Here is a 16,013-nt window from a genome sequence, read left to right as displayed (position 1 = left end):
TCATGTCATTTTAAGCCTGTGGTTGACCTCATCTACTGTACTAAAAGAAACGAGTGAGTGACAAAACCGAATTGTTCTGGTGCAAAAGTAAAACCACTCAGGAAGCATTTAACACTGACCAGAAAACACAAAGTTTAACTAGTGAACAGTGCCACTGCTTGTGTAAAAGCGGTTAGTGTTCACTTTTCTAGATTCAACTTCCAATAACTGTATACTGTACATCCAAATTTGGAGTTCCCATTTACAATGTTTTGATTATCAGTTGTGTTTCATTTTTGTATTATAATGTACAGTAGTACATCATTGTTAGTCAGTAAATGTGTTTATGAACTCCCTGTTCTAAGACCTGCTGACATGTTTGTGTCAGGGCGATGTAGATGACGGACCACATGCACAGCACAGACACGCTTGAGTGGTGATAAAAAGGGGATTTATTCCAAAAAGACAGAGTCAGGATCAGGCAGGGTCATACACAGGTAGGCAACGATGAACAATCCAATGGATCAGGCAGACTCAGTTCCGTGGGCAGGCAAGATTCGTTAACGTGTTGGTCGAGGTTACAATACCGTTCAGGCAGAGGCAGAATCGTAGTCAAACTAACCTGCAGGGTCGTTTACCAGGCAGGCTCGAAGAACAAGGCATACAAGGCAGGCAGGGATCAGGCAAAAGTCGGTTACGGAGGTAATAGCAAGGGTCAGAGTTGAGTAAAACACCAAAAAAGAAGAAGAAAACAACAGAAAACATTTTTATGAGTAGTGTGTAAAAAAAAAAGAATGCATTTACATCTCTACTCTTTTTTTTAAAAGCCTTTGGCCAAATTGTTCCATTTTTGGGTGTCTAAATGGAGACCATGGCCCTCGCCTGGACATTTTAATATATAAAAGTAGAAAACTACTTCCTAGGTATTTCTTCATTCTTCACTCAATTTTTATATAATTATCATTAACAGTTTCTTTGCACATTCATTTTTATCAAACCTTTACACCCAGACAGTTTTTTTTGACATTTTTTAAGTAAAAGTGAATACGTAAAATTCCAGACAAGTGTTTGTCAAAAAGTGACCTCAGGTTTGTGTCTGTTATTTCGCTTCATTATAACTGTAACAAATTTTGTTTTTATTTTCAAAAACTAGACAATGACATCAATGACACCAAGCTCAACAATGTAGCCCTTAGCATTTAGGAACTACAACCATTTTAACTTGAGTATGCTTAAAAGGCTCCTAATGCACAAAATAAGGCTTAAGAATGAGCTGTTTTTATGACAGATTACAAAAGCACTCCCTATTGAAGCACCCAATGCTAACACTCTGGATCCTATCCTAAAGACCTTACAGTTCCCTATGTTCCTCATGCTTCTCTCCAGCCTACTTGTGGTTCCGAGAGTTTCTAAATGTAGAATGGGAGGCAGAGCTTTTAGCCACCGAGTTCCTCTGCGGTGCCACCAGCTTCCAGTTCAGGTTCTAAAAGCAGACACACCCTCTACGTTAAGACCAGCCTTAAATGATGCTTATACTTAAAGAAGGTTTAGGTCACTGTGAGCCAACTCTTAGGTAAGCTGGTTTAGATGCTGGGAAGCTCCTTCATATACTGAGCTCCTCTGTTGTCCTCACCTTTCCTCCCTCTATCCACTAACACACCACCATTTTACTGTAAAACATTAACTTACTGTGTTTCTGCTACAGTTGTTATACTGTATGGAGGTCTTCCTGGTCATCCTGTTCTGTCACGCAGTCACTCTGTGTCAGTGAGAGGCTGTGAGAATGACCTGGGAGGTGTGAGATGTTTCATTGCAGGCTCAACTAGTGTTTTTTTTGTTTTCTATTAAGGGATATTTTTACAAAAATACATTAGGGGCTTTACTGCAGTGTAAGTGAGAAAATCTGTTTCAAATAAGAGGTCACTGTCTCAACAATAGTGTGGCTTAGTTATAAAAAAGGTAATAGTGTTCTGTTTTTTTGAGCTTTTTATATTCTAATCCATCCAATAAAACAGCAGGCGGCTTCTGTTGCTCACAGGGCGGATCTGATCATACTGTCTACAAAGGATGTGCCGTCCTTTCAACTTGGCCAATCAAACGCTGTCCTGGCCTTAAAGAGAGCAAACCACTGACATTCTTCCATTTAGCACAGCAACTTTAACGAAATGGCATCACCAGTGTGGATGTTCTGTATCACAGCTTTGTTCCTGGGTAAATTGGGTAAGTTATGCTTCTGTCATTCCTTTTATCAGTGCATTCTAGGGTCAGAACTGCAGTGCTCCCATTTCTTGCATTACAGCAATCCTACTTTGCTTCTTCTCTTGTTTCACTAGTTCAACTAACCGATGTGACGTCCTCCTCACTTCGTCGCCAGACGAGTCACTTTGTTACAGTCAAAGCTGGGGACAACTTAACTTTGAAATGTTTCAATGAACACAATGGTGCTGCAAAGATTTACTGGTATAAACACAGTTTGGGACAGAAACCAACACTGATCTCTACGTTCTACAAGTATGATGGGAACTGTCTTTTTTATGGTGAATTTATTAACAATCCACGCTTCATAATGGATAATGAAAATGATAAAAATCACTTGACGATCACAGGTGTACATACTTCAGACTCAGCTACTTATTACTGCATGAGTTGCTATATACACTCAGTAGAATTCTTATGGACCACAACTGTAGTTGTAATGAATTCAGATTTAACCATGCCAGCTCTGGTGCATCAGTCAGTGTCTGGGAGCATCCAGTCAGGAGGCTCTGTGACTCTGAACTGTACAGTACAAACTGGGACCTGTGATGGACAACACAGCGTTTACTGGTTCAAAGACTCTGGAGAAGCTCGTCCAGGAATCGTTTACACCAACGGAGACAGAAATGATCAGTGTGAGAGGAAACCAGACACACAGACACACACCTGTGTCTTTGACCTGCCTCTACAAAGCCTGAATGCTTCTGATGCTGGGACCTACTACTGCGCTGTCGCCTCATGTGGAAACATTGTGTTTGGAAACGGGACCAAGCTGCAGTTTGAGGGTAAGTTACAGTAGATCCTACAGCAAGGGTTGTCTGGTTTACTATTAAATGTAAGAACAGAAATAAAAGCTGTAATAAGTGTTTGATAATGACATGTCTGTGTAAGTATTCACAGGTAACGTGGACCTTCTGGTGGCTTTCTTGAGCGGAGCTTTGATATTCTTCTTCATCCTGACTGTTTTTCTTGTTGTCTCACTTTGTAAAAAAAGAAACTTCGGTCAGTCCACAGGTACTTAAAATGTTTTTATGTATTACACTCACTACACACACATTCATAACTTTTTTGTGCTTAAGCAAATCTCTTTCATTTTTAAACCAGAGCACCGAGCAAGGTTTTCATCTATCCACACATCAAACACAGAGGTAAATATCATTTTTATTAACTACTGAACAATCAGTACAGTGCCTTTCAGCAAAACACATATTTGTCTTGTAGACATGTAGTTCAGGAACCAAGTTTAAATCCATTCTTTGCATGTTTTGTTAGATTGGTCAAGACGCAGACAACCTTCATTATGCAGCCCTGAACACTAAACTACCAAAGAGATCAAGAAGACAGAAAGATGACACCAACACTCACTATGTGTATTCCAGTGTAAAGCTGTAGATGTTTTACTGTGTGAATAGGACTTAGATGTGCCTTGTAGATTTAGACACAAATGTGTAAACCATATCCATGTTTTGTTCTTTTATATGTAAAATCTTAAGATTATTATTATTTTATTTCATGTGATTCATGACATGAGCCTTTCCATCGGATTTTGTCTTTTATCAAGATCTTTATAAATCAGTATTTTGACAGAAGATGGCCTGTAATATTACATGAAGTAATTAGAAAGAAGTCTGTTGTTAATTGTTTACAGAAAATTCAGACAATACTGTCTTATTATTTCATTTGTTGTATTTTGGTTCTTTGTGGCACAGTGTTTGATTCAAGGGTCATTCGGGTGTCCTTCTTGTTAAATGTTCTGCCCGCATCTGCATGGGTTTTCTCCCCCCACAGTCCACAAACAGACTTACTGTACGGGAATGTCGGGTTGATTGGGGACTTTGAATTGTTCGTAAGTGAGAGTGAGTGGTTGTGTGTGTCTGTGTGTAGCCCTGTGATGGACTGGTGACCTGTCCAAGCTGAACCCCTCCACTCGCCACATTGTCAGCTGAAGCTGAGTTTCCAAAATGCTGTAGTACGTGCTCATCAAAACTAGAAAGACTATTCTGCCAATCCTGTATCACAATAGGTGTATTTGTATCTAGAAAAATTAGTAAATCTGTTTGAAATAAAAAGAAACAAACAAGAAACATTCAGCCTTGAGATAACCTAATCTGAAAGAGATAGAAAAGCCGTAGAGAGCAGCAGTTTCTGTGGTTTAACAGATGAAAGTGTTCCTCCCTCGTGACGTTCGACCTCATTTATATACCTATACTCATTTACATACTAAGGGTCATTCATAGGCAAATACTGGAAACTGTACACGTTTCTTGGTACTGCTTTACTGGAGGCCTTTCTATTTCAGAGGTATAGGTGGTCTTCATTTAGATCTGAACCTTCTCAATAAGCAGACTGGCCACACGACACTACTGTATAAGTAGCAGTGAACATGTGACTGTTTCCTGTGCACGACATTTGAGTGTCACGATAGACTGGCCAATCAAACATACTGTGGCGCCTGAAGATAAGAGCGAGTATCACTCTTCTGTCTATTAAGGACGAGTTTGAGTTTCAAGCTGCTACCACTTCGTCATCTTAAGACCCAGCGTTTTAATAAGTAAAAGCTACAGCTCCAGTATGTGTCTAGATTACCTGTTGCCACACGGCGTGGACTGCCTGCTGGTTGTGTACTTTTTGTGTGGCTGCTTGGCATTCACCATCTTCGTATTTGTTGTACTGATGTGTTTACTGTGCAAGAAAAACAGCAGAAAAATTAAAGATCCAGGTAAGTGGCACGTTTTATACTTGGTACCATGCGCTTTCACCGGATTTGCACTTTAATAACAAAGTAATTTGTGCTTCACAACCAGAGTCCAGAGGAGCCACCCTCTCCACAAAACATGCAGAGGTGAAAGTATCATTCAGTATTCAAACAGTAAAATGGCCTCATGGATTATTGCCAGAGTCCATATTGTGATCTGTGTTGCATCATCTGCTTTTGTTAACAGAGCATCCAAGACGACAGCCTCCATTATGCTGCTATAGTTATTAAGTCTCCCAAAAGATCAAGGCGGCAGAAGAACAGCACAGAGCATGAATGTGTGTACTCTAATATAAAACTGTAGCACTGGACGTTATTGTAATGAGCTAGAGAGACACATTGGCTTTTACTTTCTACTCAGGAACCAATAGGAACATGCTACACGAGAGAGTTAGAGCTACGCTTCCAAAGTGCTTAAGTTCTGAAAATTAAGAAGCCTCACAGGCAGAAATGGACAAAGATAACTTTATTTAAAATCAATTGCATTTCCAAGTGTGTTTGCACAAGACTCAAGATCATATCCGGTAGGTATGAGAAAGTTTCTGTTCCTCTTCTTCTGGTGCATATGCTCCAAATATAATCTTATGCGCACCATCAAAATCGTTTTGCCCTCAGGTCCACTCATAGTCTGGTTTATAATCTGCTGTATCAATTACAAACCACAGGAATAAAATATTTACTGTATAATCTAAGTCAACACCAAGTGATCATTTGTAATAACTCTGTGTTACTTATTACTGTATAATAGTTTAGAATCCAGTTTGAATTGGGTAGATGACAGTCTGAGAATATTTGCATTAATAAAGTTCTGTATCATTATTATTATTATTATGTATCTGTATAGTTGTTCAATATCTACAACTTAACATGATAATAAGAATAATTAACATTTTCCAGGCAAATGTGTCGATAGCACTTTGATATGGTGGAGTAAACATCCAACTTAAAAATTCCAACTGCTCTCTCAATACACAAAGTGACTTACTTGACTGAATGCTAGAGAGTAGACACACAAACACAAACTAACAATCTGGCAACGGATGTGGCGATTACTGGTGCTTAAATACAGGTGTGATTACTAATTATTGACAGGTGTGCATGGTGAACCGGGAGTGCGGGAAACAGCTGTGACTTGAACAAAACCGTAAGTCCTTAAAAATAAAACAGGAACTGGAAAGTGGAATAAGACAACATGAAAACAAAAAGTCCTTTCAAAATAAAACCGAACAAAAAAACCCAGATCATGACGGTACCCCTCCCCCTAGGGCATCTACTACGGCGCCCACGGAGGCCCCCCAACCAGGGCAGGTGGAGGGTGGTCTCAGGAGGAGGGACCGAATCCACCACCGCTGAGGCACACAAGCAGGGAGGGCGGAGGGAGGACTGGAGTTGGGTCGAAACAGGAATAGTGTCCATTATCAACAGAAGCCGAGAGTCTAAACAAGGTACACTCCCAGGGGGACTCCACGGGAACCAGAACCCCCCTCCCGTGGAGGGCGGTAGCCGGAGAGATCCCCCCTGGGTTCCAGCTCAGCATACCCTGGGCTGGAACCGCAGATGGGTTGTCCATGATGAACGGCGGAGCCCGTGAGGGCGGAACCAAGCCCAGCCTCCAGCGATGCTCCAGGGATCCAAGGCTCGAGGTGGACGGTGACGACAGAGCCCGTGCCATCGCCGCGGCAGGAGAGGGCGTCCCTCAGGCAAGCGGCCGTGACAAAAGCAGAGCCGAGGCAGGCGGTGCCGGAGGAGGCAGTGCCACCCAAGCGTCAGAGAGAGCCGCGGGCGAGGCCACCAGACCGGAAGACGAGACCGGGACAGACGTGATGCTGGACCCTCAGGCACCAAGGGAAGCGGGACCAACGCCGGACCACCAGGAGCCGATGCGAACGTGGCCACAGCCCGGCCGCCAGGAGACGATGCAGATCTGGCCGGAGCCGGGCCACAAGGAACCGATGCAGGCGTGGCCCGAGCCGGGCCACCTGGAACCGATGAAGGCGTGGTCTGGACAGGACCACCTGGAACCGATAAAGGTGTGGTCTGGACAGGACCACCAGGAACCGATCCCGGAGCTGGGACGACCTCTTCCTGGAGGCCGACGGGAACCGGAGCTGGGACGACCTCCTCCTGGAGGCCGACGGGAACCGAAGCTGGAACGACCTCCTCCTGGAGGCCGACGGGAACCGAAGCTGGAACGACCTCCTCCTGGAGGCCGATGGGAACCGAAGCTGGAACGACCTCCTCCTGGAGGTCGACGGGAACCGAAGCTGGAACGACCTCCTCCTGGAGGCCGACGGGAACTACGGCTGGAACGACCTCCTCCTGGAGGCCGACGGGGACTACGGCTGGAACGACCTCCACCTGGAGGCCGACGTGGATAGGAACGACCTCCGCCTGGAAGCCGACACGGACAGGAGCTGGAACAGCCCCATCGGGGCCGACAAGGACCAGACTGGTCTCTCTTGGACCAGCGGTGGGCAACACAACCGCTTTCCTTGGACCGACAGGGACAGGGACGGTCACTGCTACCAGGTCGGCGGGGCTGCTTGCGGCCTCCTCTCTGGAGCCGGCAGGGCAGCTTGCGGCCTTTGAGCTTGGCGGGACACGACTGGACTGGAACCTGGGCTGGGACTGCTGCTGTCTGTGATTCTGTGGCAAGAGCGGGGGCATGAGACGGGGGACTACACGAGTGCAAGAATTACTCCCAGCGGAGTAAAACTGGAGCTGGGCAAGCTGGTGCAGCAGCGACTGTCAGACGGGGCTGGGAAAAGGAAACTGAAACCGGGACCGCGGGCTGATCTGGTGTGGAAGGAGGAGCAGAGGAGTCAGCTGAATCCGGGGGCATTGGGGATGCAACCAGGGCTGGCGTAATCCGAGCGGACAGCGTGGGGGCTGGTGTGGTGCGGAGCACGCTCTCTAACTCCCCGAGTCGCGCGCACATCCGCTCGTAGAAGCCCGTAGAAATCCTCCTCCAAACGCGAAAAGCAAAAAAAATCCCCGAACTGAGTCTTTACCTGAGAGCCGGCTGGGTCTGTTCTGTCAGTACCTCATTGATATGACGGACCCACATGCACAGCTCGTACTGTATGAACTTAGTCTTGTGAAGGTTTAATCGGGCTAATGGTCAGACAGGCAAAAGTCGGTACACAGATCAGTTATAATGGCAACGGCACAGACAAGGAGTGAGCAAAGGCAGTCAAGATTCAGGCAGGGTTCCATACACAAGGCAGAGTCAAAAGAAACCGACTGGGAGCAGGCAGGACATGGTCAAAACAAGAAACTGGGTGAATACACAAAGTGACTTACTTGACTGAATGCTAGAGAGTAGACACACAAACACGAACTAACAATCTGGCAACGGATGTAGCGATTACTGGTGCTTAAATACAGGCGTGATTAATAATTATTGACAGGTGTGCATGGTGAACCGGGAGTGACAGGAAACAGCTGTGACTGAACAAAACCAGAAGTCCTTAAAAATAAAACAGGAACTGGAAACTGGAATAAGACAACATGAAAACAAAAAGTCCTTTCAAAATAAAACCGGACACAAAGTCCCAGATCATGACACTCTCTTTGGTTCAAGTTCAAGTTCAAATTTGAATTCCTTCTCAGCACATACTGTAGGCGTCTCTCTGTCAAAACTGTTATAGGAAAAATTCTTTCTTCCTTATTCTATGCAGTTATTTTATGATTCATGACTTATGTTCTGCAATTAATATCTTACGTTTTGTCTTAATTCTGTTTTATGTATTTGACATTTCACCTACATTGTTCAAAGGTTGTCTCTGCCTGATAGACTCTCAACTCTAGCCCCCAAACCCAAGGCCGGGGAGTTGTGTCTCTGTCTGTTGAGACTTAGCGCTCCTTCCTCTCTAATAGTCAGACGCCAGTGATGCAGGTGTAAGAATGTAAACATCTCCACACACACAACAACAGTAATGGGATGGTGCATGTGCTGTAGTCTGATTGGGCTACACAGACGTTCCACCCTAGTCGAGAGGTTAAAGGGCAGAAGCAACTTGAGGATCGTGGGCTCTTTGCATCACACCTTCGTGGTGTGTGCACTGATCTCCCCAGCTGGTTTTTGGTTTGTTGATGTGCACGATCAACATCCATGCTTTTTATTTGCTTTCCCCAATATTTTTATTTCCCTTTATTTTTATAATGAATCACAGAAAAGACAACTTTAACATCTGTTTGTTTATGCGAAATTTTCAACATAAAACACAATTTGATCAATATTAAGTCATAACACTAGCCTTTTTTTCATTCTTGACTCTGGACTGTGGCAGTGCAGCACCTTGCTCCCCATTTGTTGTTGCATAATGACTGGATGAGGTCTCTAGAAGGGGACTGTTAGAGTACACACCCCTTGGGCTAAATTCTGTATCTGTTTTCTGTCTTGTAAAATCTGCAATGAGCAGACAAAATAGAGAGTCTCCTCCCATGCCCTCCATGCCCATGATAGTCACAACATTTATAGATGTCTTAGAAATAAAACAAGAGGGCTATGCTGGTTTTTCTGCCTGTCTACCTGCTGTGTCAGTGAAACTACTCAATCTTTCAATTATTTTCAGCTGCACTGGGTAGAAAGTGGGCGCACCATGGGCAGGTCACCATGCCATCACATAAACCTCACAAACAACCACTCACTCTTACAGTATGGTTTACTCTTTTATCTTAAAAAGTGCTCCTCATCTGACTGTGTGCCTTTGAACTGTGGGAGGAAAGTGGAGAAGGCCCACATGGTAGGTGGCTTGGTGTTACTCTATACTTGTAATAATTACCTGTCCGCTTCATCTCAGAAGTGTGTATCTGTAAACGTCTCTTCAGCACGAAACAGGATATATTGTGGTTTCTGCGTATTACACATCGGCATTTTGAATGGCTTAACCTTTGTTTCCTGTTTACATATATTGATGTTATTTCAAAATTTCAGCAACACTTCTCAATGCACAAAATAGAAAAAGCAGTATTGACACAATAGGTGTCAGTGAACATGTGATTATGTTGCCTGTCGAACACGAGCCCAGGCTCCTTAGATTGGCCAATCAAACACAGCCTCGTCCTCTGACAGTGGTGAACCCAGTGATGTTCTGTCATTCAGCACTGCAACTTCAACAATATGACAGCTTCAGGGTCCTTTGTCCGTCTGACAAGTTTATTCTTGTGGAGTATAGGTAGGATGCATTTGGTGTTTTTTCATTATCTAATATGAAATCTAATGTGAAAAGTGAATAGAATATTATACAGTATGCGTATGCATATTAACTCATATAAATACTTTAAAATTAACTCCATTTGTGTTGTCTTTGCTTTTCATTTCAGTTCAGCTGACAAGTCTCACACCTTCATCATCTGTTGATCAGTGGAGTTTTCTATCCGTTAACGTTGGTGACAATGTCACTTTACCATGTTTTTATAAAGATGATGTTGCTGTAAGACTTTTCTGGTATAAACAACACATGGGGCAGAAACCAGTGCTCATCTCTACCTTTTTTAAATACAATGTGGATGTAATTTTTAATGGTGAATTCAACAGAAATCCACGTTTCATATTGGATCATGAAAATGGGAAAAATGACCTGAAAATCATAAATGTACGTGCTTTAGACTCAGCTAACTACTACTGCTTGAGGTACTTTTCCAATGAACTTGAATTCTTAGCGACCATTACTGTGGTTGTAATGAATTCAGATTTAATCATGCCAGCCCTGGTGCATCAGTCAGTGTCTGGGAGCATCCAGCCAGGAGGCTCTGTGACTCTGAACTGTACAGTACAAACTGGGAACTGTGATGGACAACACAGCGTTTACTGGTTCAAAGACTCTGGAGAAGCTCATCCAAGAGTCATTTACACCCACGGAGAGAGAAATGATCAGTGTGAGAGGAAACCAGACACACGGACACACACCTGTGTCTATAACGTACAGATAAATCATGTGGATCGTTCTGATGCTGGGAACTACTACTGTGCTGTCGCCTCATGTGGACACATTCTGTTTGGAAACGGGACCAAGCTGGATTTTAAGGGTGAGAATATGCTATTGCAAATATCGCTCTGTTCTGATGGGAGGGTTATGAAATTATTTGTTTTATATTATTTCAGCACAGGATGCAGGATTGGAGTAGATTTCAATAATAAGAGTATTATTAAATATAGTGATTACTTGAGTTGACAGTTGAGCCATAGTCAGGGTCCCTAACATGCTGTTTCTGATACTTGTACGTTACATGCAGATGAAGGGAGTGACCATGTATGGGTGTATGTTTTGAGCGGAGCTCTGACCTTCACCACCCTAGTGGTTGTTATATTGACCTTTCTTTACAAGACAAAGAACTTTCACACTACAGGTAATTCATGATTGAGGGAGACTTGTTGTCTATAATATGTCTGAATGTGGCTTTTTGTTAACAGTATGTTTTTTTTTCCTGAATCAGAGACCCAGACAGCAATTTCAGCTCCCTCCACAACTAAGCCAGAGGTAAAAGCAGGTTTCTTTCAGAAATATCAGTGTTGGGGACTCTGGGGGTTTTATTTTTTGCAGCAAACATGCTGTGATTTACTTTTGATATTTGTGTTGACAGATTTACGATGATGATGACCTTCAGTATGCAGCTGTTAGCGTTAACCTGTCCACCAGATCAAGGACACAGAGGAACAATATGCCTAGTGAATGTGTCTACTCCAGTATGAAGCAGTAGAATATTATTACCAAACGAGTCAGGTCAAGTTTACCTCGAGACCATACAGTCTTCAAAGTCTTCGAAATGTAGATCTTAAGATAAACATCTCGTCTAGCTTTGATGTGGTAAACGGTGTAATGCACAACATGAAGGAGGTAAAACATTCATGTCAGCAATTCTGTGATGACGATACCAATGTTTTCAATTACAATGTAAAAGATGCTATTCTTTCACTTTGTGTTTCTTGAATGTTTGGCTTTTATTCTTAACTACAGTATTATCATGAAATAAATGATGTCAATACGCTCAAGTGCAGATTTCAGTGTATATTTTGCAGCAAGGTGATTGAATAAATATGATGAATATGTTATGAAGTGGTGTGAATTAGACAAAAGCTGTCAGGTGTTTTAAGTAGTTTAACGCGACTGGGAGAGAGTGGGGGATGATTGGTGCTACGTGTTGTGTTTTGGCCCTCCAGCCACCAGGGGGCCCCATAGTTTCCCCTCTGCTCCAGTAGACCTAGTGGTGGTCTGGTCCAGGTTGTCCTGGTTTCTGTCTCAGGTGTTTTATGTTTGTAATTCATTAGTGTGTAAGTCCTGTTTGTTCATGCGCTTGTTCTCCCGTGCTGGTGTCTGCCTGTGTTTGTACTGGTCCCTATGCCTGACCTCTAGCTTTGGTTCTGTCGGTTCAGTAAGTGTCTGTGAGTATGGTCCCATCATTCTGGTCCTCTCTGTATTTGGGTTCGGCCATGTTCTTCTTACAACCCAGGCCTCCGGCCTGCTGTAGGCAGGTTTGTTCAGCTGGTGTCTTGTTTCATGTTTTTTCCTGTTCCTGTCTGTGATTGTGATTAGCTACACCTGTTTTGTGGGTATTTAAGTTTGTCCTCCACTTGTGTTCTTTCTCAGATCATTTGCTTGTTTACCATGGCATTGTGTTCTTGTACAGTATGTTACTCCCATCTTGTGTCCTGTTCAGCTTTGTCTGGGTACTATGTCATATCCTGTGTTACTGTCCTTTTTTAGATTTGAGTCTTTACATCTGTAATTGGATTATTCCTAAGTTTATAGTGTTTTCCTGCCCTGCAGTGACCTTTACTTATTTAATATTGGTTCCATGTTTATTGGATTGTGTTTATGTTGATCCATTTATTAAATTACATTATTTGTTCCATGTTCGTCAGTCTTGGGTCGTTGCATTTGGGTCCGTTATTCTCTAGTTGTGTTCGTAGGCCTCAGCAGCCTGTTCCGTCACAGGCGTCACAGTTCTGGTCTGTGAACATAACATGCAGGGGGAAGTGGGGAGCTAAACTGAAGTGTGACTGTGTTGCTGACTTAAAGGTTACCGCAGCAGAGGGGAGAATGGTAGCCTGCAGCAAGCTTGATGATTGGATGCATTTTCACCACCAGGCAGTAGAAACGTGTTTTGAGTAAAAGTTGAAGAAGGAAAGAAAGGTGTAAAACAGAAAGCAGTTATTTCAGATGAACTCCTGAGAAGAACTGAACCACTTGTCCAGGGAACAAAGCCAGATGACCTTCTCCACCGAGAAGGTTTATGCTCCCTTCATGCGAATCCAGGGCGCGACCAAAACACACTGTCCATGGCAGCATGGCCTTAACAGGGGCACTCGTGTTCCTCTCTGGTGCAGCCGTCTGCTCGGCATCACGCAGTAACAGGCCTAATCGCTGCTCCACCTGTCAGGTCCATACAGCATTGCAACAGGCGTCTGGGGAGGGCAGCTACAGATATGAATGTAATGTAATGAATATTTAATAGTGGCTTGATGTGCAAATACTGCAGTCAGTGAATATATGTAATCACTGAGTTTGACCTTTAAGCCACTGTAAACAGGTTAGTCTCTGTGGTTTTTCACTACATGTACTGTATATCTTCAGAATCTAGGCCTATGTCTGAGGGAGGCGGTGCCAGCGTGATCGTCTTAGAACAAACAGTCATGTCTCACTGGCCAATCAGAGGCAGGCTTGTCTCAGAAAAGCGAAGAAATTGCTGAGATTCTTGTCAGTTAGCACAACAATTTTAGCACAATGACACCTGCGGACTTTCTCTTCTGTCTGACATGTTTGTTCGTAGGAGAATTGGGTAAGTTGTGTTTCTGCGGCAGCTGTCTGCAGCACATTAAGCCGCTGTCATTGGTTTTGATATTTATGTGGTCAAATCGTCATATGCTCTGTGGCTCATTTCAGGTCACACGGCTGCTCTGAAATTCTCCACATCGGTTTTTCAAGACACTGGTTTTAAATCTGTTAAAACTGGGGAAAACCTGACTTTGCACTGTTTCTCTGAAAGTGATGTTGCTGCAAGATTTTACTGGTACAAACAAACTCTGGGACAGACACTGAGGCTTATATCTTCCTTCTACAAGTTTGACAACAATGCAACCTTTTACAACGAGTTATACAACAATCCACGCTTCACTCTGGTGACTGACAGCGGTAAAAATCACTTGACAATTGCAGATCTGCAAGTTTCAGACTCGGCTACCTATTATTGTGGAAGTAGCTATTCGTACAAGTTTCAGTTTGCTGATGGAGTCACAGTCAATGTCCATGGTGCAGACTCCAGCATCCCGTTTCTGGTGCATCAGTCAGTGTCTGGGAGCATCCAGCCAGGAGGCTCTGTGACCCTGAACTGTACAGTACAAACTGGGACCTGTGATGGACAACACAGTGTTTACTGGTTCAAAGACTCTGTAGAAGCTCGCCCAGGATTTATTTACACCCACGGAGACAGAAATGATCAGTGTGAGAGGAAACCAGACACACAGACACACACCTGTGTCTATGACCTGCCAGTGAACAACTTAAGTCTTTCTCATAGTGGGACCTTGTACTGTGCTGTTGCGTCATGTGGACACATTCTGTTTGGAGAAGAACCCAAACAGAGCTTTGAGGGTAAGACACTTTTACTTAAATGCTTATTCTTTTAAGGCTATAGACATATTTGTGGCCTAAACCCAACCCTTTTTTCTATTGTTTCTGTCTCTACAGACAGGGTCCCTTCTTATGACCTGGTGGTGTACCTTCTGAGCGGGGCTTTAGGATTCACCGTCATCCTGAGTGTTTTATTAACCTTCTTATTGTGCAAGATCAAAGAAACAAACATCTGCCAGTGTACAGGTACAGCATAATTTATATGATGCTGCAGGTTGTGGTAAACAGAGTTAGTTCAGTGACTACAACAAAAAGCTTCTTTTTTTCTTTTTCAGCATCCCCTTCAAAGGTTTCAACCTCTTCCACAACCAATTCAGAGGTATTTATTTTTATTAACTATTTTTACAATGAAAACATTGTTTTTAAATAATCAGTCTTAATAGTTTTGTTTATTTCTAATTTTTTAAATACGTTTTTATTTTTATCTTATACTCAGATTCAGCCAAATAAAGAAACTGTCCATTATGCAGCTATAAGGCAGCAGACGACCCGAAGATCGAAAAGACAGGAGAATAATTGTGAGTCGCATTGTGTGTACTCAAATATCAAGGAATAATACTGTCTGTGTTGTATATGTGATATTGCATAACAAAACGCTGATATTATATCAATAGTTTACATTTATGACTATATCATGAAAGGTCTCTCTATTTCTGTGATAACCATCCTTTTCGTACTTTTGTCAGTATTGAATGTTAAAACACATGTTGCTAAATAACAAGTGAATCTAATCAGCTTTTGAAATGACCCCACCAGTTAATGATATTGGGAAGAACTTGCCAGATCTTAGTAGAATGCTGATTTTTTAGAAGGTTTTTAAATACAATAAACTACATGTATTGGTGTTTGTGTTTGAAGTTCATAAAGTTCCGAGCGAGGTCCGTATACTTCTTACATATCTGACCATGTGCTTTGACTGCTTGTTGTTTAGTTGTCTGAATGCAGCCAAAAAAACTAATAAAAATAAAAGCAAAAACACTTGCTGCTGATAATTACTATCCCAACTTATTGACCTCTCAAATATTCAGCTTGATTTACAATATGGATATTAAACAGGACATTGGATAACAACATTTTTGGAAAGTCTGACATTTCAGGATTTATGCAAAATGACTTTTTTGTTATATTTAAATTTATGAGAAAATGAGATTTTTGACACTACTTCTCACCATGTGACATTTGCGAGAAGCAAAGCTGACGCTAAAGGTTCCAGTGAAGCTGCAATGATGTTTCCTGCAGTATTTGGGTCACAGCTAAACCTTGACAACCCAACACTTATCTGTCTTATCTGCAAAGAGCGATACGTGGTACTGAGATTAACTGGTTTCACCCACAAGAGCAATTTGATCAAAGCAAAGTTTGTCCTGTTTCTGACATACGGTATTCGT

General features: G+C 42.7%; 3 protein-coding genes across 4 annotated transcripts; all 3 read left to right on the top strand.

Annotated features, from left to right (window-relative positions):
- The first annotated feature begins 1,738 nt into the window (after positions 1–1,738).
- On the top strand, positions 1,739–4,500 carry LOC114866725 (uncharacterized). Of its 2 annotated transcripts, XM_055504502.1 has the most exons (5): positions 1,739–2,199; positions 2,313–3,020; positions 3,127–3,249; positions 3,340–3,383; positions 3,508–4,500. In XM_055504502.1, the coding sequence occupies exons 1-5, from the start codon at positions 2,145–2,147 to the stop codon at positions 3,625–3,627; spliced, it is 1,050 nt and encodes a 349-aa protein (XP_055360477.1). In that variant the 5' UTR covers positions 1,739–2,144; the 3' UTR covers positions 3,628–4,500. The 2 variants fall into 2 exon arrangements, with proteins under 2 accessions (XP_055360477.1, XP_055360470.1); XM_055504495.1 differs by having other exon boundaries at positions 1,739–3,020.
- Positions 4,501–10,031: 5,531 nt separating this feature from the next.
- Positions 10,032–11,987, top strand: LOC114844139 (uncharacterized). The gene is made up of 5 exons (XM_029131250.3): positions 10,032–10,170; positions 10,319–11,023; positions 11,231–11,344; positions 11,432–11,475; positions 11,579–11,987. The coding sequence occupies exons 1-5, from the start codon at positions 10,116–10,118 to the stop codon at positions 11,693–11,695; spliced, it is 1,035 nt and encodes a 344-aa protein (XP_028987083.1). The 5' UTR covers positions 10,032–10,115; the 3' UTR covers positions 11,696–11,987.
- Positions 11,988–13,651: 1,664 nt separating this feature from the next.
- LOC114851319 (uncharacterized) lies at positions 13,652–15,469 on the top strand. The gene is made up of 5 exons (XM_029143083.3): positions 13,652–13,774; positions 13,879–14,586; positions 14,683–14,811; positions 14,901–14,944; positions 15,062–15,469. The coding sequence occupies exons 1-5, from the start codon at positions 13,720–13,722 to the stop codon at positions 15,179–15,181; spliced, it is 1,056 nt and encodes a 351-aa protein (XP_028998916.1). The 5' UTR covers positions 13,652–13,719; the 3' UTR covers positions 15,182–15,469.
- The last annotated feature ends 544 nt before the right edge of the window (positions 15,470–16,013 follow it).

Source organism: Betta splendens, chromosome 2, assembly GCF_900634795.4.
Source record: "Betta splendens chromosome 2, fBetSpl5.4, whole genome shotgun sequence".
Classification (NCBI taxonomy): Eukaryota; Metazoa; Chordata; class Actinopteri; order Anabantiformes; family Osphronemidae; genus Betta; species Betta splendens.
Note: the sequence above shows the minus strand (reverse complement) of the source record. Positions and strands in the feature narration are given on the sequence as shown.

Coding starts and splice junctions, on each gene's coding strand:
- LOC114866725 (XM_055504495.1), top strand. CDS start 2,207: ATGCTTCTGTCATTCCTTTTATCAGTGCATTCTAGGGTCAGAACTGCA. Junction 3,250..3,339: donor AAACTTCGGTCAGTCCACAG/GTACTTAAAATG, acceptor TTTTTAAACCAG/AGCACCGAGCAAGGTTTTCA. Junction 3,384..3,507: donor TCCACACATCAAACACAGAG/GTAAATATCATT, acceptor ATGTTTTGTTAG/ATTGGTCAAGACGCAGACAA.
- LOC114844139 (XM_029131250.3), top strand. CDS start 10,116: ATGACAGCTTCAGGGTCCTTTGTCCGTCTGACAAGTTTATTCTTGTGG. Junction 11,024..11,230: donor GACCAAGCTGGATTTTAAGG/GTGAGAATATGC, acceptor CGTTACATGCAG/ATGAAGGGAGTGACCATGTA. Junction 11,345..11,431: donor AAAGAACTTTCACACTACAG/GTAATTCATGAT, acceptor TTCCTGAATCAG/AGACCCAGACAGCAATTTCA.
- LOC114851319 (XM_029143083.3), top strand. CDS start 13,720: ATGACACCTGCGGACTTTCTCTTCTGTCTGACATGTTTGTTCGTAGGA. Junction 14,587..14,682: donor ACCCAAACAGAGCTTTGAGG/GTAAGACACTTT, acceptor CTGTCTCTACAG/ACAGGGTCCCTTCTTATGAC. Junction 14,812..14,900: donor AAACATCTGCCAGTGTACAG/GTACAGCATAAT, acceptor TTTCTTTTTCAG/CATCCCCTTCAAAGGTTTCA.